Source organism: Lissotriton helveticus, chromosome 3_1 (genome assembly GCF_964261635.1).
Source record: "Lissotriton helveticus chromosome 3_1, aLisHel1.1, whole genome shotgun sequence".
NCBI classification, from domain to species: domain Eukaryota; kingdom Metazoa; phylum Chordata; class Amphibia; order Caudata; family Salamandridae; genus Lissotriton; species Lissotriton helveticus.
In genome coordinates, this window is record NC_136061.1 from 32357754 (window position 1) to 32382351 (window position 24598).

At 50.5% G+C, this 24598-nt stretch overlaps 1 protein-coding gene across 4 annotated transcripts in view; it reads left to right on the forward strand.

Annotated features, from left to right (window-relative positions):
- Positions 1 to 24598, forward strand: part of STK16 (serine/threonine kinase 16) — a 166411-nt gene that overhangs the window by 115512 nt on the left and 26301 nt on the right. For all 4 annotated transcript variants that reach the window (XR_013608549.1, XR_013608550.1, XM_078679159.1 and 1 more), the window contains exons 6-7: positions 2820 to 2940; positions 12051 to 12146. Coding sequence is in view for 2 of the 4 variants with exons in the window: in XM_078679159.1 (XP_078535285.1) it covers positions 2820 to 2940; positions 12051 to 12146 (217 nt within the window). In the remaining 2 variants the exon portion in view is untranslated. The remainder of the gene's footprint in view (positions 1 to 2819; positions 2941 to 12050; positions 12147 to 24598) is intronic.

Consider the following 24598-nt stretch of genomic DNA (forward strand, 5'->3'; position numbering starts at 1 on the left):
ACCTGCTGCACCCCTGGACACCCACAGCCACTGGTAGTAAAATACAGCACTGTCGGGGTTAAGGGAGACCCTCGAGGCCCCGGTGTCACTGCACCTGCTGCACCCTCACAGCCACTGGTAGTAAAATACAGCACTGTCTGGATTAAGTGAGACCCTCGAGGCCCCGGTGTCACTGCACCTGCTGCACCCCTGGACATCTCTGTTAAACTCTAACATATTGAAGGGAGGAGAAAACAGCAACGGAAATCACTCCTCGCAGAGAAGAGGCAAATGCGCACTTTTATTTTAGAAGACACGCGGATTGGCGAGGCAAGGGTGCTTGTCTTAGCTTGAGGAATATGCGAGGTATCTTAAAAAGTACTGTGACTGCCCTTGAAGCTACAGGAAACTTCTTTCAATTATCTCCGCCGTGAACGCGGCACTCTGACAGCTCCTAATTAAAATGAATGGACTGCCGTGCGCGAAAGGTACATGTTACACGCGCGCATGATACATGCAATGCAATGGTGAACGCGCTCCCACCATCTGTATTGCATTACACGGGCACTCTGACAGCTCCTAATTAAGATTAATAAGTCTGCCGTGCACGTAACCACACACAATATGCCATGAAACTGAAATAAATGACGGACGAAAAGTAAATATAGCCTATCACGTCAAGGCTACTAAATATACAGCACAGCGAAGACGAATCACTAGGCAGATGCCATAAAAAAACGCGGCGCGCACTTAGGAATGTGGCAGCCCGGACCCCTAAAGAATTTTTTTTTTTATAATGCATAAGAGCTCGGAAGCTCCGCCCCACTTCGTGGTGACGTAGGCCCGAGCCCTAAAAACGGTATGTCTACTATCAACTTGATTTTTCCTCTACACATTGAGATTTGAAAACAGAAACGTTCATGTTTTCACTGATTGAGAACTTGAAAAAAAATATTTTTATATAGAAAATGATGAATATATATACAAAACGGGGGAATTAAAAAAAAATGTAATGATTTTTATACAATTTTATATGGAAAGAATGATTATTGTGAAACAGCCCTGTTGTTGAGCCTGTTATAGGACTCCAGTAAAATGATATAGGGCTGACAGGAGTATCTACTTGTGTGGTTTTCACTCTTGAACCTAAAAGTATTTATAGAGGGTACTTTTTTGCGATATTCTGAACAATCGTGTCAGCCATGATGGCCGACTGTCAAACGTTTTGAAAGATATTTGTTTTCCAAAAACAAACTCCCAAAGTAGGAGTTTGTTTTTGAAAAACAAAATCCACAATCACCGAAACACTCTGGGAGTTTTCTGTCCCAGACAGGAAAAAAAGACTTTACATCATCCACCCGAAATATGTGATGATTATTGCATCCAGTGAATTTTTATTGGTTGCGATAAATAAATGTTGCATCCAGCAGGGCCTACTCCTAGTAAGTCTTTTTGAGTGTGGTTTCTGTGTTTTTTTGAAGCAGATTGGTTTATGATACGACTTTGGCGGTTGGCGGGGGGATTTAATCAGGTGGGTAGGGCACATGATTTTAGTTTTTACCATGCCTCTAGACATGTTCCTAGTGAAGGGAGCGGTGCTAGCAGCAGTGATTGAAGATTTACATTGCAGATACATGTAGGCTGAAAATGTTGCCTTGAATTGCCCAGTCCCGGGCTCGGCTGGAGACTGAGTGCCTAAGTAGATGTTCCAGTGAGTAATGTTCTTCCAGTAAAGGTTGACATCCACAGAATGATGTTTTTGTGGATTGTGTTAGTAAAGTGCGTATCTAGAAGAACGGGGGAAAGTTGTCCTGTAGGTGATCGATGTGGATTGATGCGTTTAGAGGGAGATATGTGTAGGAGGCTGGATTTGGGTTCCATAACAGGATCATATTCAGAAGGAAGGGGAGTATGTAAGGGCCAAATTTCGGTTTTGGGCGACAGGTTACTGCGTCACATGGTGACTGATGTACATCCTGCCGAAATATAAATCCCATAACATCCTATGGTGTTTATATCTCCGTCACGGTTGCGAAGGAGTAACACGTCCTCTCAAATCCTAAGAGAATGAATGCAATAGTTGGCGTCTGCCTCCGGTGTTGGATGCTAGAGGCCACTCTTGGCAGGCTGTTGTCCAACGTGGTGTGCAAGTGAACGCAATCTGGGTTTGGATGGGGATTAGTGAAGCAGTGGAACACCAGACAAACCCTAGTCAGAAGGCCAAGACCTTCGACCAGAGGCTGCTTCTGTTCCTGAATGCTTCTCTTTGGAGGATCAGTGCTGCATGTGTACGTGGAGTGATGACGGAAGCAGTGAAATCCATACCATGGAACTGGGTATTCCATTTGAAGAAGCACTGAAAACATGGCTGCTCAGCAAAGTATTTCTGAAGCTTCACTACATTGGTTTCTTCTCCTAAGATTATGGGGAGTGAGGACCATAAAACAAACTAAAATCAAATCCTGTATTTATTCATGAAGTTCAGGATTTTTGTGTTATGGGCGTTACAGACCGAGGCGCAGTGTTGTAGCACAGAGTCTGTGTGGTGGGTAGTAATGTACCGTCCAAACCTTGACACAGAGGTGAATCCAGACAAGGCACTGGTAACCCCCTGTTGGATATTGACGTAGTCAAGTAAAGCTTTGGCCAGATCTAAAATTCAGAGTCATAGTTTCATGTTCCCTATGAAGAATACAATACTCCGCAAGTACCTTGAGAGGACAGCTTGTGATTGGCTGAGGTCAGCAAAAGGAGGGACTGGATGAATGGATACTGAAGAATGAATGTATGTACATGGCTGATGCCTCCTCAGTAATTTCCTATTCATGCTCTTTTTTCAGGGACCTAAAACCCACCAACGTGTTACTAGAAGAAAATGACCGTCCAATGCTGATGGACCTGGGCTCCATGAATAAGGCACGCATCGAGGTGGCGAACTCTCGGGAAGCGATGGCACTGCAGGTACCTCAAACTACCCCATAATATTACCCTCCCCTCAACCCTAAATACCCGTTACTACTGCTTAACAGTAATGTACCCTGAATCCTAAAAGCCCCTGACTACCCTTCCCCGAATCCTAAAAACTCATTACTTCCATATATTGCTAACCTTCCATAACCCCAAAAGAAAATTACTATCCTTTATCACTACCCTCCACTGCGCCTTAAAAGCCCCTGACTACCCGCTTAACACTATCATTCCCTTAACGCTACTAACCCCTTATTACCACCCTTCCCTGAATCCTAAAATTCCCTAACTACCCGCTGAACTCGACCAGTCCCTGAACCGTATCAACCCCCTTATTACCACCTTTGACTGGTACCTCAAAGCCCCTTACTCATCCCTGCCTTTTGCCCACCTCTCTGTAAATCCTCTCTACTTCCGCAGGAGGATTCCCCTTGCCCCTGCTACCTTTGCCTTATAAGGCACAACATATTTTGATTTCCTTTTTCCACAACTTTTTTTTCCATTCAGTTTTTTCAGTAGACATTTTTTGAGGCAGCCCTTTTACTGTCTAATTTTTTCTCCACAATATTTTTATTGCAGAGTACTACCTCCTCACTGTACCCCATCATTGTATTTTTTAAATGGCAGATCTGGCAGTACTTGGCCTACCAAAGAGCCCGTCCCCTTTCCATGCCCATCGTACAGCACTGTCGCTGTGGGTCTTGTGCTGTTGAGCCTGAGCCCTCCCGATGCCCAGTATACAGCACTGTCGCTGTGGGTGTTATAGTGTTGAGCCCCCACCCAAGGCTTCATGTGGGACTTGTATGTAGTGTTCTGTATCTTCCGTACAGTCTGTTCCTTCCCACTGCAATATCGAACAGTGTCCTACCACAAACGCCTTACCTCCCCTCTGCCCCCTTTTTGTCAACTGTGACATCGGAGCAATCTTATCACAGGGTGCTTGTACCTCTCTGAGACATCTCACAGCTGACAGGGCGGGTAGAATACTATACCTCATATACCCACCCAAAGCACCTGTCATTAGGCGTTGGCATTGCAGATATACTGGAGTGAGTCCTCACTCTTGGGCTGATCCGACATCACTGGCACTGTAGGTATCCTGTAGGCGAGCCCTCCCTGTGTCCTGTTATACTGCACCGGCACTGCAGATTTACACCTTCCTTGTTGCCATGTCTTACAGCATCTGTCCCTGTTCCCCTACAGCACAGCGATGGCACCGTGGCACTCACCCTCATGCAGCGCTAGCCTTGCAGGTGTTGCTCCATAGACCCAGCCCTGGCTCTGTTGAACTGCGGTGGGATACCTGTCCCCTCATTTTGCCCCATCAAACGGTCCTGTCGCAGCAGATGTGATGCTGTATGCCTGCCGCCTCATTGTGCCCCTGTCAGCCAGCCCGGTCACAGCAGATGGGATACTGTAAACCCATCGCCTCATTGTGCCCCTGTCAACCAGCCCTGTCACAGCAGATGGGATACTGTAAACCCATCGCCTCATTGCGCCCCTGTCAACCAGCCCTGTCACAGCAGATGGGATATTGTAAACCTATAGCCTCATTGTGCCCCTGTCAACCAGCCCTGTCACAGCAGATGGGATACTGTAAACCCATCGCCTCATTGCGCCCCTGTCAACCAGCCCTGTCACAGCAGATGGGATATTGTAAACCTATAGCCTCATTGTGCCCCTGTCAACCAGCACTCTCACAGCAGATGGGATACAGTAAACCCATCGCCTCATTGTGCCCCTGTCAACCAGCCCTGTCACAGCAGATGGGATACTGTAAACCCATCGCCAGCCCTGTCACAGCAGATGGGATACTGTAAACCCATCGCCTCATTGTGCCCCTGTCACAGCCCTGTCACAGCAGATGGCATACTATAAACCTATAGCCTCATTGCGCCCCTGTCAACCAGCCCTGTCACAGCAGATGGGATACTGTAAACCCATCGCCAGCCCTGTCACAGCAGATGGGATACTGTAAACCTATCGCCTCATTGTGCCCCTTTCAAACAGCCCTGCACAGCAGATGGCATACTATAAACCTATAACCTCATTGTGCTCCTGTCAGACGGTCCTGTCACAGCAGATGGGATACTGTAAACCCATCGCCTCATTGTGCCCCTGTCAACCAGCCCTGTCACAGCAGATGGGATACTATAAACCTATAGCCTCATTGTGCCCCTGTCAACCAGCCCTGTCACAGCAGATGGGATACTGTAAACCCATCGCCTCATTGTGCCCCTGTCAAACAGCCCTGTCACAGCAGATGGGATACTATAAACCTATAGCCTCATTGTGCTCCTGTCAGACGGTCCTGTCACAGCAGATGGGATACTGTAAACCCATCGCCTCATTGTGCCCCTGTCAGAGGGTCCTGTCACAGCAGATGGGATACTATAAACCCATCGCCTCATTGTGCCCCTGTCAGACGGTCCTGTCACAGCAGATGGGATACTATAAACCTATAGCCTCATTGTGCCCCTGTCAACCAGCCCTGTCACAGCAGATGGGATACTATAAACCTATAGCCTCATTGTGCCCCTGTCAACCAGCCCTGTCACAGCAGATGGGATACTGTAAACCTATAGCCTCATTGTGCCCCTGTCAACCAGCCCTGTCACAGCAGATTGGATACTATAAACCTATAGCCTCATTGTGCCCCTGTCAACCAGCCCTGTCACAGCAGATGGGATACTATAAACCTATAGCCTCATTGTGCCCCTGTCAACAAGCCCTGTCACAGCAGATGGGATACTGTAAACCCATCGCCAGCCCTGTCACAGCAGATGGGATACTGTAAACCTATCGCCTCATTGTGCCCCTTTCAAACAGCCCTGCACAGCAGATGGCATACTATAAACCTATAGCCTCATTGTGCTCCTGTCAACCAGCCCTGTCACAGCAGATGGGATACTATAAACCTATAGCCTCATTGTGCCCCTGTCAGTCGGTCCTGTCACAGCAGATGGGATACTGTAAACCTATAGCCTCATTGTGCCCCTGTCAACCAGCCCTGTCACAGCAGATGGGATACTGTAAACCCATCGCCTCATTGTGCCCCTGTCAAACAGCCCTGTCACAGCAGATGGGATACTATAAACCTATAGCCTCATTGTGCTCCTGTCAGACGGTCCTGTCACAGCAGATGGGATACTGTAAACCCATCGCCTCATTGTGCCCCTGTCAGAGGGTCCTGTCACAGCAGATGGGATACTATAAACCCATCGCCTCATTGTGCCCCTGTCAGACGGTCCTGTCACAGCAGATGGGATACTATAAACCTATAGCCTCATTGTGCCCCTGTCAACCAGCCCTGTCACAGCAGATGGGATACTATAAACCTATAGCCTCATTGTGCCCCTGTCAACCAGCCCTGTCACAGCAGATGGGATACTGTAAACCTATAGCCTCATTGTGCCCCTGTCAACCAGCCCTGTCACAGCAGATGGGATACTATAAACCTATAGCCTCATTGTGCCCCTGTCAACCAGCCCTGTCACAGCAGATGGGATACTATAAACCTATAGCCTCATTGTGCCCCTGTCAACAAGCCCTGTCACAGCAGATGGGATACTGTAAACCCATCGCCAGCCCTGTCACAGCAGATGGGATACTGTAAACCTATCGCCTCATTGTGCCCCTTTCAAACAGCCCTGCACAGCAGATGGCATACTATAAACCTATAGCCTCATTGTGCTCCTGTCAACCAGCCCTGTCACAGCAGATGGGATACTATAAACCTATAGCCTCATTGTGCCCCTGTCAGTCGGTCCTGTCACAGCAGATGGGATACTGTAAACCTATAGCCTCATTGTGCCCCTGTCAACCAGCCCTGTCACAGCAGATGGGATACTATAAACCTATAGCCTCATTGTGCCCCTGTCAACCAGCCCTGTCACAGCAGATGGGATACTATAAACCTATAGCCTCATTGTGCCCCTGTCAACCAGCCCTGTCACAGCAGATGGGATACTATAAACCTATAGCCTCATTGTGCCCCTGTCAACCAGAACTGTCACAGCAGATGGGATACTATAAACCTATAGCCTCATTGTGCTCCTGTCAGACGGTCCTGTCACAGCAGATGGGATACTATAAACCTATAGCCTCATTGTGCCCCTGTCAACCAGCCCTGTCACAGCAGATGGGATACTATAAACCTATAGCCTCATTGTGCCCCTGTCAACCAGCCCTGTCACAGCAGATGGGATACTGTAAACCTATCGCCTCATTGTGCCCCTTTCAAACAGCCCTGCACAGCAGATGGCATACTATAAACCTATAGCCTCATTGTGCTCCTGTCAGACGGTCCTGTCACAGCAGATGGCATACTATAAACCTATAGCCTCATTGTGCCCCTGTCAACCAGCCCTGTCACAGCAGATGGGATACTGTAAACCTATCGCCCCATTGTGCACCTGTCAACAAGCCCTCTCACAGCAGATGGGATACTGTAAACCCATCGCCTCATTGTGCCCCTGTCAAACAGCCCTGTCACAGCAGATGGGATACTGTAAACCTATCGTCTCATTGTGCCCCTGTCAACCAGCCCTGTCACAGCAGATGGGATACTGTAAACCTATCGCCCCATTGTGCACCTGTCAACAAGCCCTCTCACAGCAGATGGGATACTGTAAACCCATCGCCTCATTGTGCCCCTTTCAACCAGCCCTCTCACAGCAGATGGGATACTGTAAACCTATCGTCTCATTGTGCCCCTGTCAACCAGCCCTGTCACAGCAGATGGGATACTGTAAACCTATCACCTCATTGTGCCCCTGTCAACCAGCCCTGTCACAGCAGATGGGATACTGTAAACCTATCGCCCCATTGTGCACCTGTCAACCAGCCCTCTCACTGCAGATGGGATACTGTAAACCCATCGCCTCATTGTGCCCCTGTCAAACAGCCCTGTCACAGCAGATGGGATACTATAAACCTATAGCCTCATTGTGCTCCTGTCAGACGGTCCTGTCACAGCAGATGGGATACTGTAAACCTATAGCCTCATTGTGCTCCTGTCAGACGGTCCTGTCACAGCAGATGGGATACTGTAAACCCATCGCCTCATTGTGCCCCTGTCAGGCGGTCCTGTCACAGCAGATGGGATACTATAAACCTATCGCCTCATTGTGCCCCTGTCAACCAGCCCTGTCACAGCAGATGGGATACTATAAACCTATAGCCTCATTGTGCCCCTGTCAGACGGTCCTGTCACAGCAGATGGGATACTATAAACCTATAGCCTCATTGTGCCCCTGTCAACCAGCCCTGTCACAGCAGATGGGATACTGTAAACCCATCGCCTCATTGTGCCCCTGTCAAGCAGCCCTGTCACAGCAGATGGGATACTATAAACCTATAGCCTCATTGTGCCCCTGTCAACCAGCCCTGTCACAGCAGATGGGATACTTTAAACCTATAGCCTCATTGTGCCCCTGTCAACCAGCCCTGTCACAGCAGATGGGATACTATAAACCTATAGCCTCATTGTGCCCCTGTCAACCAGCCCTGTCACAGCAGATGGGATACTGTAAACCTATCGCCTCATTGTGCCCCTTTCAAGTAGCCCTGCACAGCAGATGGCATACTATAAACCTATAGCCTAATTGTGCCCCTGTCAACCAGCCCTGTCACAGCAGATGGGATACTATAAACCTATCGCCTCATTGTGCTCCTGTCAGACGGTCCTGTCACAGCAGATGGGATACTATAAACCTATCGCCTCATTGTGCCCCTGTCAACCAGCCCTGTCACAGCAGATGGGATACTATAAACCTATAGCCTCATTGTGCCCCTGTCAACCAACCCTGTCACAGCAGATGGGATACTGTAAACCTATCGCCTAATTGTGCCCCTATCAAACTGCCCTACACAGCATATGTGATACTGTACTGCGGTTTTGTCACAAGGGGCTGATTTTGCAGTGCTGCTGAAAAACCGGCCCCAGCAACAACAACGCCCCCACTGGTACAAAACCAGTTCCCACACTTCTGGCCCACCAGGGAAACACCCGGTGCCCGCTACGGCCAGTCCGGCACTGCACTGCCCCAGGGGGTTTAAAACTGGTGAGTCCATCGCCCACTTCTTACGAAGCTGACTTTGCATGTATCACCCCTTTGGGCGTGTCTGCTCCCCATTCCTCTTTCATAAAACACTAACAGTGAAGGTATCACAGCGTGGGGCTCCCTCCTCGTCACCCCTCTCTGCCCATTTGAACAGCACTGGCTCAGCAGATACCTCAAAGGATAGCCTGCCTCCTCCTTGTGGCCCCGTCACAGGAGGCTTTTGTAACGCTGAGCTCATCTCCCACGAGAGCTGGTGTCTGACAGAGCTTGTCCTGCATGGATCACGTCATTGAAGTTTTCTTCTCCTCATGCCTTCATCTTACAGTGCTGCCATTGCAGGTCTCAGACCTTTGGCTGAAGTGTAGAGCGCTGGACCTACAGATATTGTATCACAGAGCCTGGTCAGTTCCTTTGCACTTTGTATGGCACTAGCAATGCAGGCATAACAGAGCCTATCCCTTCACTGTGCCCTATGGTATAGGGCTGGCTCTTGTGGCATTGGTACTGTAGCTATCATACAATCACTTATACCCTCCTTGTGCCTACATAGAACAGCTCTGCTGCAGCAACTTTCATACCATCGAGCCCGTCCCCTGTCTGTGCCTGTATATTACAGTGCTGACACCACGTGTATCACACCGTGGCACTTGTCCTATCCCTATGCCACTTAAAGAAGTGGCATTGCAGGTGTCCTCCTTTAGTCCTTTATTATTGACGGGATTGCTGGTATTGCTGCATGGATTCTGTCCCCTCACTGCGTCCCTGTCGTACAGTGATGCACTGTAGATTTTCTACCACATGGCCTTTCCCCTCCATGTGCTCATTCGCACAGCAAATGCATTGCAGCTATCGTACTGGACCGGAAACAAGCATCCTAGGACCGGTTTCGGGGTAACACTCCTCGTCAACCAGGCTAGCTTGAATCCAGGGGCAAAGTGAGCAAGGGACCCACGTCTGGGCATACCATGCCAACTTAGGGTGAACAAAGCAAACTCAAGGAGATGATGGACTGAGCTCTGAAACCTGTCAGAAACTCACTCCCAGTCACAGATCAGGGTTGAATATATCATCGTTCTTTAGCTCACTTCGCCACCTCAGTTCAGACACAGCTATATGTAAATCAGTCTTGACCCTGTGCCTCATGGGAACAGTCCAGCCCGAACTACCAAGCCGTGTCTTCCCTTGACTGGAAATAAGCATCCTGGGACCGGTTTGGGGGTAACACCCCTCATCAGCCAGGCTAGCTTGAATCCAGTGGCAAAGTGAGCAAGGTACCCAAGCAAACACAAGGAGATGATGGACAGAGAATGATGGATTAAACCCAGATCCTTGTGACTGGGGGTGGATGTTTGCATTGTCAGCATTCTGTCCATCAATTGTTTCTTTTGCATATGTCGCCCTAAGTGGGTAGGGTATACCCAGACGTGGGCCCTGTGATCACAACACCACTGCATTCAAGCTAGTCTGGCTGATGAAGGGTGATGCCCTGAAACCGGTCCTAGGATGCTTGTTTCCGGTCCTGGGAGGGACCTGGCTTGGCAGTTCGGGCTGGACTGTTCCCACAAGGTACAGGGCCAAGACTGATTTGCACATGGCTAGGTCCAAACTGGTGTGGTGAGCAAATGAACAATGGATTTGACCCAGACCTATTGACTGGGGTTGAATGTTTGCATTGTGCAGCATTCCGTCCATCAATTGTTTCTTTTGCATACTACTACTACTCCACTCATACAACACTGGCATTGCAGCTATTGTACTGTAGAGCCTCTGCTCTCAGTGTGCCCCTGAAGTACATCGCTGCCACGCAGGTATCACCCTGTAGAGGTGGTGCCCTACTAGTGCTCCAGTCATACAGCGCTGGCATTGCAGCTATCGTACTGAAGAACCTGCGCCCTCAGCTTGACCCTGTCATTCATCGTTGCCACGCACGTGTCACCCCATAGAGGTGGTGCCATCCAAGTGCTCCTGTCGTACAGCCCTAGCATTACTGTAGAGCCTCTACCCTACCGTGCCCCTGTCGTACATCGTTGCCACGCAGGTATCACCCTATAGAGATGGTTCCTTCCTTGGGTCCAGTCTTACAGCTCTGGCATTGCAGCTATCCTACTGTAGAGCCTGTGCCCTCGGCGAGCCCCTGGCGTACATCGTTGCCACGCAGGTATCACCCTATAGAGGTGGTTCCTTCCTTGGGTCCAGTCATACAGCTGTGGCATTGCAGCTATTATACTGTAGAGCCTGTGCCCTCGGCGAGCCCCTGGCGTACATCGTTGCCACGCAGGTATCACCCCATAGAGGTGGTGCCATCCAAGTGCTCCTGTCATACAGCCCTAGCATTACTGTAGAGCCTCTACCCTACCGTGCCCCTGTCGTACATCGTTGCCACGCAGGTATCACCCCATCGAGGTAGTGCCTTCCTAGGGTCCAGGCATACAGCTGTGTCATTGCAGCTATCGTACTGTCGAGCCTGTGCCCTTACGTGCCCCTGTCGTACATCGTTGCCACGCAGGTATCACCCTATAGAGGTGGTTCCTTCCTTGGGTCCAGTCATACAGCTCTGGCATTGCAGCTATCATACTGTAGAGCCTGTGCCCTCTGCGAGCCCCTGGCGTACATCGTTGCCACGCAGGTATCACCCCATAGAGGTGGTGCCATCCAAGTGCTCCTGTCATACAGCCCTGGCATTACTGTAGAGCCTGTGCCCTTACGTGCCCCTGTCGTACATCGTTTCCACTCAGGTATCACCCCATAGAGGTGGTGCCATCCAAGTGCTCCTGTCATACAGCCCTGGCATTACTGTAGAGCCTGTGCCCTTACGTGCCCCTGTCGTACATCGTTTCCACTCAGGTATCACCCCATAGAAGTAGTGCCTTGCTAGGGCCCCACTCAAACAGCGCTGACAGTGGTTCTGAAGGTTTTGATGAGCGATATTCTTCCCTCCATGTCCCATGTGTTTGTTCTTGTGTTGGGGCTCAGGTCTGTGGTCTTTCTGCGCCATGTGTAAGCAATAAGCTTGTTTCTCTTTGTTTCTCTTATTTGCAGGATTGGGCCTCCCAGCGATGTACCATTTCCTACCGGGCGCCAGAGCTCTTTAATGTAGAAAGTCAGTGTGTAATCGATGAGCGGACAGACATTTGGGTAAGGACAGTGGACACAGTGCTTCTTACTGTACCTCAGTATGTACTTGTAACAATGCTAACTAAACCATGAACTTCACATCCTAAGTAATCATTAAAAGTAATACTGTTAATAAGTTATCAAACATTCCTTCTCCCCTGGAACATATACCAGGAAACATTCTTGCTGAGAAGAAGCATTTAGCAGTCTACTCACCCATTACGATATCAGCAGCTATGTCTTGTGGTATAGGGTCAGTCTTTGTTTCAGATTACAGGCTTTGTGGTTTGTATCTTGATAGTTATTTAATCTAATGTATGCATCTCGGTCCTGATGCTGTTTGCAGTTACATTTTCATTTGTTCTGATATTATTGCAAAGTCATCCTTGTGCCCTGGGCGCCGCCATATTTTTCAGACTGGCACTGGTGGTAACTGACTCAAACTGTCCCTGGGCTCTGTCTAACCAGGCCCCGGAGCAGTGCTGTGTTTAAAACACAGTGAAAACAAACACATAAATTAGGGTACACTACGTGTTAGGGTACCCCTATGATTGGCGTGACCTACCCTATTAGTCCCTAGTACATAATAGGGCAGGGAGATTAAAACTACCTATCAGTCCCTAGTATATAATAGAGCATGGTAGTTTAGAGGCCAGCTGCCCGTTCTGTGCTTGCATGTGTGCACTACTGAGAGCCTGGGGTCATTTTAAGGGAAGCCCTGTGTTGCAGCACTGCTTCTAAATGTAATTTGTGCCTAAACTCGACTTTGCTAGTAGGGGCACCTAAAAGGTTACAATCTACAATAATTTGGCATGTTTGGTACCCCCAGGGGCTCACCTTGTGTGTCCCAGGGGCGGGGAGTAATTTACTTATTAGGAAGGCCCTTATAAAAGAAGTTTTATATGCCTGGGGATAGAGAAATTGCACATTTCACTTTCTCAATGTAGTGTAGTGCTTCCCAAAATAGACTTGGCAGCACTGAGAATCTATATTATGTTTACACATTCAGGACCCCTAAAGTCTAACACAAGGTGTCCAGGGGTGGAGGTCATGTAGCTATAAGCAGGGTCCTTATAAAAGATGTTTTATATGCCCTGATGTTAGAGAAATTGCACATTTCATTTTCCCATTGTAGATCCCCAGCCACATAGAATAACATTGCAATAGTGGAGAAGTGTGGCTCACTGGTTAGAGGCGGCAGACCCTGAAGCAGAGGCCAGACCCGGGACCAGGGTTCAATTCCCGACGCGGCAGGGTCTTGAGCCCAAATATCCACGGACTCGATAATTCTCGTTTCGGTGCCTACTCGAGTCACAGGTTTACACTCTGCAGCTCTGGGCATCAGCTTGCTTAATCTCCACTACAGCCCCCCCCCCCCCCCCGCGGCGGGATGCCTGGCTTTCACCTTGGGGATGCCCAGTACGGGTATCTCACAGGTAAAAACCAGGACGGGTTCCCAAGGCAAGCGCCGAGATGCCTACGGGTAATCGAGCGCTATATAAGAACGCTTAATAATAATAATATTAATAATAATAATAGTTTGTTGATGCATAACTATCATTAGGCATTTAAGAAAATATAATTCAAGGGCTTGGGACAATGGTATTGATAAATTCAACAATATGCTATTGTTGACTTTATCATAAAGTATACAGAAAGACGTTATAAGACTTTCTTGACTGTAAACAAGAATTCAGCCTTCCTGTGCTCTTCCCTGATTGGTCAGAGTTAACTGGATTAGCCAGGCTGCATTGATGAAGTGATAAGTGGTTCACCCAGGGAGAGGCTATCTGGCAGAGAGAGCTCTGCTACAGAGGAATGCCAGAGCAGGGGGGGGGCATAAAGCATGGAGCTCCAACGGGGAATAGGACAGGCAGGGAATGCCAGGTCCATCTACCCCCGTCCCCTCTGAATTTGCAGATGGTATGAGAGGAGAGCAATGGAAATATGGCATACTGGAGGTTGGTTTAAGTAGTTCTTGCTCCTCTCCTGGGATTTCAGCTGGACAGAATTTTGGAGGAATAGTGCTTTCTGGGAGAAGATTATACCACACTTTGGAGGTAATGGTAATGCTATAGGGTGTTGCCCTGTACCTCATTGGACAGGAGCACTCTCATGCTTGACTCCAGAGAACACTGAATAAATGTGTGAAAGGTGCAGAGCCTCTCGGTTCTACTGCTTGAAACTAAGAGAAGAATTGCCAAGCTGGAAACTCGATTTGCACCATCAGGCCCTGCATTCTGGCTGCATTATCTGGAACCATAGTCATTTGGATGTACCGTGCTTCAAGAGGAATAAAGAGTGGACTCCCTGCAAGATACAGGTTAACAGAGCTCATCTGCATCAACTCCACCAAGAAACCCCTGCCTGGAGTGCATCCATTGAACATTCAAGGGTTTTGGACAGGTGCATTGTGGGAATTGTGTTCCCAAACTTTCTAGGACCATCTTGGAGCTTCCAGACGCTTAGATTGTGTGGCTTGGGCCCTCAAGAGGATCTTCAGGAAGAAGTTCCAGACGTTTTGAGAAGTTTTGAGCAACTTTGGGAAAAAGCTCCATAAGGTAACTAAGTGCTAGAAAGTGTTTATTCTTAAAAAATTCATATCTCCAGTTCCCTATATTGGATTTTTGTTTTTTTCATGTCATTTTAAAGATAAATACATTTCCTACTTTGTTAGTGGCCTTATTGCCAGTGGTAGCCGCATCTTTACCACTACTAATAAACCACTTTCCAACATTTATGTATAGCAGTTCTCATGCTGTGCATCTTATTAATGGTTCACGTGTATGCCTCTCGGGCCCAGCATGTTTTATTTGAAAGGAGATGCTTATCTAAAGGCAAAACCATTTTATATTTTTGTTTTTAGGTTTTGCTTGTTTGTCACTCAGAACCTCTTGTTGAAAAACGTCCCTGCTATAATTCAACATGTTATGAGCTAAAGTACCATCAGTAAGCTGCCAGCTCCGACAAATTAGTGTTATCCAGTATTTGGGTGTCTTTCATAGATTCACATGCCTGAATCATTCCCCGTCGTCGAGACGGGAGCCTCCGGTATATAAAAAAGTAATGTCCTAGAGACATACATAGAAAAGAATAGGCCTAAGGGTCTCACCTTAGTAGCCTATCCACGTCCTTTTGCAGGAAGGACCAAACAGAGCAGGCCCCAAGGGTCCCACCTTGGTGGCCTATCTGGGTCCTTTTGTAAAAAGGACCAAATAAAGAAAAACAGCCAATCAGCTACTACCTCCTTCTAGAACCTTCCTGCCAGGAGCCCAAGTCTCTCAGATTTTCTACCGCACGTTGTGCTAGGGAGTCTCCACCTGAGTTCTCCTCAGGAATTTCTCTTTTTCTTCACAAACGAATTTATTTGTCTTCTAAAGTTATGTCTGATAGCCAGAAGAAAGGTCTTTTCCGGGCCTGTTCCTCCTGCAGCAAAAAAAGACTTCATATAGAGGATAAGCATGAAACATGTTTATATTGCCTCTACCCTCACCATCAGGCAAAGGACTGCAAAATATGTCGTACCTTCTCGAACAAGACCCTCAAGGACCGAGAAGGACGACTACTACTATGGCTCAACAGACTCAAGACCAAGACAGATGACTTGGTGTCGGAAGGTGAGAGTGTGTCTGGAGCTTTGCATTTTTCCTTGAAGAGGCCAAGGGTTTCTTCCCCTAGCCCCACAGACACCCCTCCTATGAAGACTTCTAAAAAGTCCTCAGAGGGCAAGACATCTGTGTCTGGCAAGGACCTTCCTGTCCCCAGGAAGCAGCCGCTGGTCCCGACGACGACAGCGTCGATGGTTCTTTCAGCGCAGAAAACTGTCTCGACGACGACGGCATCGTCGGCTTCCTCCTCGACGACAAGGACGACGCCTTCATCGTCGGCGAGTAGACCTACGCCGTCATCGTCGGCGAGTAGACCTACGCCGTCGACCATCCCGGTCACTCCATCGACGACGAAGATATCGTCGTCGACGACGAGACCATCGTCGAAGACACCGACGACGACGACACCGTCGACGAAAACAACGGCGTCGACGAAGTCTACCTCGTCGACGAGGAACATCCCGTCGACGGTGGGAAAGCTGTCAACGACGGGTACGCCGTCGACGACGGGTACGCCGTCGACGGCGGGGACCTTGCCGTCGACGAAAATGACGTCGATGAAGACACCGTCGTCGCAACCACCGTCGACGACGAGTAAATTACCGTCGGCGAAAATACCTGCCACGGCGCCGTCGACTCCAGCGTCGACGTCTACAGGACCATGGAAGGAGTCTGCACTCCTATCACACGCCATGGATGCCTTTCCACCGCAAGTGAGCCATGTCACGGTCAAAATTACTAAACGGCCTATTACGCCACTTCAGACGTCGCCCGGTAGGGTACAACAACTACCTCCGGCCTGTCTATTGCAAGGTCAGGAGTCGGACGAGGACTCCTTTACGCAAGCTACTAGTCCATCAGACCTGGTACTGAAGTGCCAAACTACAGACGAGGAGCCGGAAGAGGAGGAAGACCTTGTACAACAACCGGTCCAACCTCCAACCCAGACACAGGTTACTCCTATGGTGTGTCTCCCCGCATCCATCGTCTCAGACCTGCAATTCCTCATAAAGGATTATAAGGAAAGGTTCCCGGAGAAACCCTCTACGCCTGCACTTCCAGCTGCACAGGCGCCAGCTCCTTCATCTCGCCATAAGCCAGCTCCCCTGGTCATTGAAAAGGCACAGGTACCAATTCAGGACGCTCCCTCATCTGATGAAGAGGAGAGGGAACAGGAGGAAGGTGAAGTCGATGACGACCAGTCGGACACGGATGCAGACCAGGACTATGTGGCACATTCTCCAGCCTCTCCGGATCCACAGACATCGGAGTCTCCACCCGCAGACATCGGTGGATTCCACAACATCATTGAGCGGGCTGCCAAGAGGTTCCATATGGCCATGGAAACTCAGGAAACTGAATGCTTCCTTTACGATTTCAAGGAGCCCACTAAGAAGTCCACAAGGTCAATCCCAATCATTGACTTTATATGGAAGCAGGGCAAACAACTCATGCAAACTCCTGCTTCTATACAGGTGGTAGTGCCCAGGCTTGATAAAAAATACAAGGCAACCTCATCGGCACCAGCATGCTTGACAGGTCACCCCAAAGCAGATTCCGTGGCGACTCAAGCGGCGCAGAAGAACTCACGAAATCCAGCCTCGCCTCTGTCGACGCCACCTGACAAGGAGGGCAGGAAACTGGATGCCGTTGGCAAACGCTTCACTACCACGTCGGCCATGACGGTGAAAGTGGCTAACTCAATTGCTCTACTGGGCCGTTACAATCGCCAACTCTGGGCGGACATTGCGCCCTATCTTTCGAATCTGCAGGAAGCACATTCACTTCTCTTAGAAGGCCAGACCTCTGCTTCAGAGCTCATCGACTGTGCCATTGATGCCGCCATGACTGGTTTCCGGCAACTGGCAGGGGCTGCAGTCCTGAGACGACAGGGTTGGCTCAAGGCCACCACTTTCCGCCAGGAGGTGCAAACCAGGATATTAGATATGCCTTACGATGGCCAGCACCTCTTTGGTGAACAGATCGACGCGGCGCTCACCACCATTAAAAAGGACACGGACACCGCCAAGGCTCTGGGTACTCTACAATTCCGGACCCAGTCCTTTCGTGGCAACAGGGGAAGAGGCCAACCTGCGTACACAGGTTCCTATCAAAATCAGTCTTCCTACTCATATTCACAGTCATAACCGCAATTTCAACAGCGGCAACCACAACAGGGACGCCAGTCTTCCTACGGCAAATCCAATTACCGAGGGAAGGGCCAAAAACGATCTGCTGGCAACAGACAATGACTTGTCTCCCCGGCTAGCCCCTCCACCACTACATTCTTTACGACTTGGAGGAAAGCTAACATACTTCCTAAAAAATTAGCAAACTATAACGACGGATCGGTGGGTACTCCAACTCATTCGATTTGGACATTCCCTAGAATTCACCTCAATCCCCCCAACGACACCACCTTGCCATCGATCCCACAGGCACCTACTTACTTCTTCAGGAAATAGCTTCCATGCTAAAGAAGAGAGCGATAGAGAGAGTTCCACGGACCCGCAAGGGACAAGGCTTCTACTCTCACTTCCTCCTAATCCACAAAAAAGGAAAGAAGTGGCGGCCAATCCTGGACCTCAGGGCACTCAACGTGTTCCTAAAGAAACAATCGTTCCGTATGGTGACTCTGCAAGAAATCCTTGGTCTTCTGGAGAAAGGGGACTACATGACGTTCTTAGACCTTCAGGACGCCTACTACCATATACCTATTCTCAAAGGGCACAGGAAGTTCCTCAGGTTTGCGGTGGCAGGACAACACTACCAATTTCGTGTCCTTCCATTTGGCCTCAAATCTTCCCCGAGGATATTTACCAAATGCCTATCACCCGTGGCAGCATTCCTTCGTCAGCAAGGCCACCAGGTGTTTCCATACCTGGACGACTGGTTGGTAAAGGCACCAACAGCGGCCGCCGCAGCCTCATCCTCCAGCGCCTGTCTGGATATTTTCCACCGCCTGGGACTGACCCTCAACACCGAAAAGTCGACTCTGGAACCCACCAAGGTCATCACGTTCCTTGGAGTGACTCTTGACACGGAGCGTGTCAAAGCTTTCCCCTCTCAGGAGAGAAAGGTCAAACTCATCTCCTTGGCCAAGGCAGTGGCTTCGCGGAAGACTCTTCCGGTCCGCACGTTCAAGTCCCTCCTCGGCATGATGTCTTCATGCATACTGCTCATTCCCCACTGCCGCCTGAAAATGTGTCCACTCCAAGAGGAACTGACAAAGCAATGGACACAAGCCACAGGTTCTTTCGAGGACCACATACGAGTCACTCGACCCCTTATCAACCACTTACAATGGTGGACATCACTCAAGGGGTCTGCCGTTCCTGCTCCCTGCAGAACCACACGTAATAACTACGGACGCATCCCTGGAAGGTTGGGGAGCAGTCCTCCAGGAACTCTAGATCAACGGCAAATGGACGACACAGGAAACCAAGCTCCATATCAATCTGTTGGAGTTAAGAGCGGTCTTCCTGGCTCTACAGGCGTTTCTACCACGCTTTCGAAACTCCCCAGTGCTCGTCCGGACGGACAACACCACGACGATGCACTACCTGAACAAACAGGGAGGGACACGTTCGATCTCGTTATCTCGAGAATCGCAAAGAGTCTGGAACTGGCTTCTGGAACATGGAATAACGTTGAAAGCGGAGTATGTCCCGGGCAAGGACAACGTCTTGGCGGACGCACTGAGCAGGGAGAGATCTCCTTCCCACGAATGGGAACTGGACATGGAGGTGCTGGACCGTATCTTCGAGGAGTGGGGCACCTCGAAAATAGACCTCTTTGCCACCAAGGAGAACGCCAAATGCCCAAGCTTCGCAAGCAGGCATCACCACTCAGGAACCCTCGGGAATGCATTTTCCATCGCATGGCGCAACGTATTTGCGTACGCCTTTCCGCCATTCCCACTGATACCCAGGGTTCTCAGGAAGATGAAATCAGAACCCTGCACTCTGATCCTAATTGCTCCATCCTGGCCGAGGCAGCACTGGTTCACGGAGCTTCATCGCCTCTCTGCCCGGCCCCCTCTTCGCCTGCAGCAGTTTCCGCCCCTGATCACGATGTCCCAAGGGCAGGTCCTCCACCCGAATCTGAGCTCTCTGAAGTTGTCAGCCTGGCTCCTGAATACCGCGAATTCAGCCACCTGAACATCCCGCAGGAGTGCAGAGATGTCCTTGCGAAAGCTAGAGCTGACAGCACTAACAAATTCTACATCGATAAGACACAACACTTCCGGAAGTCATCCCAACTCTTTATTGCCTTTAGTAGACCACGGCTAGGCATGCCCCTGACAAAGCAGAGTATCTCAAGATGGATCTCTTCTGCGATCACCTTTTGTCACGACAAGGCCGGACGGCCTTTAGACTCACGAGCCAAAGCTCATTCGACAAGAGCCATGTCCACGTCTGTGGCGCTGTTCGCCGGAGTGCCGATACTGGACATCTGCAGAGCGGCGACCTGGAAGTCCCCGCACACCTTCACCAGGCACTACTGCCTGGATACTGAGCTGATGAAGGATGCAGCAGTGGGCCGAGCAGTGCTTCGCCATCTATTCCAGTGAGGTGAGCCTTTCTACATCCCTCCATCCTTTACTGGTATGCACATTCTCTTACTGTATTGATATGCCATTGCATTTTGTGCTTTATAGTCACGTGATATGTATTATCTACATACTCATACCTGATGTTCCATACAGAATGTGCATAATGTATTGCTCGCTACTCTGATTCAGGCATGTGAATCTATGAAAGACACCCAAATACTGGATAAGAAATGCGTTACTTACCTGTAACTGCAGTTATCCAGTATTAGTGTCTTTCATAGATTCACATGCACCCTCCCGCCTCCCCTGGCAGGGCTCACCTTTCTCTCTAATGAGCTTACGCCTAACTAGCTTGGTGCGTACGAAAATCTGAGAGACTTGGGCTCCTGGCAGGAAGGTTCTAGAAGGAGGTAGTAGCTGATTGGCTGTTTTTCTTTATTTGGTCCTTTTTACAAAAGGACCCAGATAGGCCACCAAGGTGGGACCCTTGGGGCCTGCTCTGTTTGGTCCTTCCTGCAAAAGGACGTGGATAGGCTACTAAGGTGAGACCCTTAGGCCTATTCTTTTCTATGTATGTCTCTAGGACATTACTTTTTTATATACCGGAGGCTCCCGTCTCGACGACGGGGAATGATTCAGGCATGTGAATCTATGAAAGACACTAATACTGGATAACTGCAGTTACAGGTAAGTAACGCATTTCTTTATTGTCATGGGAATCAAATCTTGGAGCGGCCTGTACATGGCCGGACAAAAGCTTTTCAAGCTCTGGCTTAGGAGCTTACGGCTCCCCCTGGGTCTCCATGTTTTGCTTCACACTGTTGCTCTGTGCTCCGATATTGGCACCTGGAAACAGGCTTAGTAGGTGCCCCCTGCCCTGAACCCCTAGAGGTGCCCAAAGGTGGCTGAGAATCCCATGAGAAAATAACCAATGCAAACATTCCATCAATGCCCCTAAGTGAGACCCCTCACTTGAGTAGCCATGAGCACACCTGCGCTACTCAAGAGACATTTATCACAGGCAGCGAGGGTTTCATCCCCCGGTCCCACTAACCAGCCCCTGAGTTTGTCTGTAATGCTGTAAATTGTAGTGTAATCATGTGGCTGGATATTTTTATTTTTTTTTCACAACAAAATGTTATTGATGGGTCAAAGAGAAGCAGACATGTGGCTCCCCACAAGCAGGAGAGTGCCACCAAATATCAAGACATGTTTTGCATCATCACAAATCTCAGACAATGATACGGATCAATCAAGTCCCTCCCTCCCCTACCCTCCACCCCCATCCCCAACAACCCAACTTCCCAACTACCCACCCCTTATCCCGCCCTAACCCATTGCACGTGATCATATGAAACCTCCATCACCTGGACTTAACGTGCCCGGTACCGTGTATCTCCCTAGGTCTGTGGGCCAACCGCCTCCTGCCATTCATCCTCCAGTTCTATCGGAGGGTCCAGGAGCAGTCCCCTATACTCCGCCCACCTCTTCCAGATCTTATAATGCTTACGGGGGCATCCTCTGGCCTCAAACACTGGGCGCTCCAGCCCCATAAAGTAGTCTAAGCCAGCCTTCCATGCACACAGTGGGGGGCTCGCACTCCCTTCCATGCCCGTGCCAGGTCCCTCTTGGCCACCACCAGTCCCAGCAGTAGGAGATGACGCTTATAGATATTCCCCCCTACACCCTCCAGTATATGAAGAATCCCTAATCGGGGGGTGCGGGGCAGATCCCATCCCAACACCTCAGACAAACAAGCCCAGACACCATTCCAAAAGCTGGTAAGGCGCGCACAGGACCACACCGTATGCAACAACGTACCCCTTTCAACACCACAGCGTAGGCACTCTGGGGACACAATCAGACCCGCCTTCCATAATCGCTCCCGGGTGTAGTAGGCTCTGTGCAGGTATTTGAATTGGATGAGACGGAGTCGCATCGCAATGGCTGTCCCTCGTGGGGACTCCAGAGCCTCCCTCCAATCGTCTTCATCCAGGGGTCCAATGTCTTTCTCCCAGGCGTCCTTAAGGGGAAGTAGGGAGGAGGAACAATGAGTGACCAGGGTTTGATAGATGCGGGATACCTTCTTATCGCCGAGGTCCCCCATAAAGATTTTCGCTTCCACTGGACTGAATTCCGGCAGTGACTCCAAGCCAGCAATGTTAGGTGCCAGCGCGTGGCGAAATTGAAGATAGCGATAGAATTGGGTCGTGGGCATATGGAACTCGGTCTGGAGCTCCTGGAACGACTTCAGGGTGACCCCGGACAGTACATGTCGCAGCCACGAGATTCCGATGGCATCCCATCCACCGAACCCGGTCAAGGAAGCCAATCCAGGAAAACGTCCATTCTGCCACAGTGGAGTCTCCGCCGTAAGTCTACCCCACCAGCCCATGCGACGCAGCGCCTGTCGCCATATAACAAACACCACACGCGTAACGCTCGGAAGTTTTTTCCGTAGTTTGGCCAAGTACAGAATCGTGTGCAGAGTGCTGTCGCCCATCAATGAGCGCTCCAGGGCATATGCCGGGTCTCCCCTGTCCCCATACCACCACTCATTGAGTATAAGCAGGTGTGAGGCCTGATAATAAGACAAGAGGTCCGACGTGGCCAAGCCCCCACAATACGTGGACAGGAAGCAAGTCCGCAGTGCCACCCTGGCAGCACCCCCAGCCCACAGAAAGCGGCCCAAGACCGAATTAACCTGCCGAAACCACTGAGGAGCAATAGGGTGTGGATGGTTCTGCAGTTGGTATAGAAGGCGCGGGAGCGCGACCATTTTGAAAATGGCGGATCGACCGAAGATAGTGAGGGGCATCCGGGACCACGTTTTAACATCCGTCTGGACCCTCTCCCACACCGGGACCACGTTACGTTCCCAAGCAGCAGCCGCGGAGTCAGATAGGAACACTCCCAGATACTTCAAGCCCCCTACTGCCATCTGTAGCTCCGACGCCCAGGAGTCCGCCACACTACCGCCACCCAACACCCACAAGGTGGATTTACGCGGGTTGAGATAGAGGCCCGAAACCTCCCCGAAGACGCGCATAATCTCTAAGACTCGAGGGCCCGATCTGTCCAAATTTGTAAGGAAGAAGAGGACATCGTCTGCATACAGAGCAATTCTATCAGTGAGTGTATCGCCCCAGTCAAAGCCCCGCATCTGTGCGTCAATACGCACCCAGGAGGCCAGAGGCTCCATGGCGAGCGCAAATAAATACGGGGAGAGTGGGCACCCCTGCCGGGTCCCCTGCCGATGGGAAATTTCTCGGATATCGCACCGGGGACCCGCACCGAAGCCGTGATGTCCGTGTATAATAGTCTGACGTAGGAAATAAACACCGGGCCCAAGTTGAGGCGAGGCAGGAGAGCGAACAGGTATGTCCAGCTGACCGAGTCAAATGCCCTGTCAATATCCGCTAGTAGCAGTGCTGCCCTCTCCCCCGTGTCCCTCACTGCATCAATCGCCGCCTGTGCCCGCCTGATATTGTGCCGCGTCGCCCTATGTGGCATGAAACCGGCCTGATCCGGATGGACCAAGTCAGTCACATAGGGGAGAAGGCGGTTCGCCAAGGCCTTAGCCAGCAGCTTAGCCTCAATGTTGAGCAAGGATATCGGGCGATAGGAGTCCCGCCTGTCCGGGGGCCTGCCGGGTTTCTGGAAGACCACAACTTCGGCATGTCGCCAGTCAGCCGGCAGGCTGCCCCGCGATCGCGCCGCCTCCAGTGCACGCATGTAATGGGGACCCAATTGAAGGTGGAAACGTTTATAAAATTCACACGGGAACCCACTGGGCCCCGGCGCCTTCCCTGCATTGAGCTGTCCCAACGCCTCTTCCAGCTCCTCCGCCGTCAGGGGGAGGTCCAGCGCCGCCCTGGTCTCATCAGAGACCGTCTTCGGTGGCAGGTCTCCAATAAATTTGTCAATTGCGTCCGCTGATAGGCGGTCCCGCGGGGCATAGAGGTCCATATAATACTGGGCGAAGTTTGCCGCCAGCACCGCCGGGTCCATGATCGCCACGCCTTCCCCATCTGTGAGACCCGGCAGCGAGCGCGGCTGGACCGCATATTGACACAGCCTGTGAAGCATGGTACAAGACTTGTCCCCCCACTGATAGACTCTACTGCGCGTGGCCAGCCACGCCTGCCGAGCCTCGTCCATCAGCACAGAGGCATACGACTGCTGCGCCTGCAGGAGCAATCGCAATGCTACGTCATCACCCCCTCCCCGGCACCGTTCTTCCAGAGTTTCCACCTGTGTGGCCGCCGCAGTGATGGCCCCTCTACGCTCCCGACGGGCCGCCGCACACC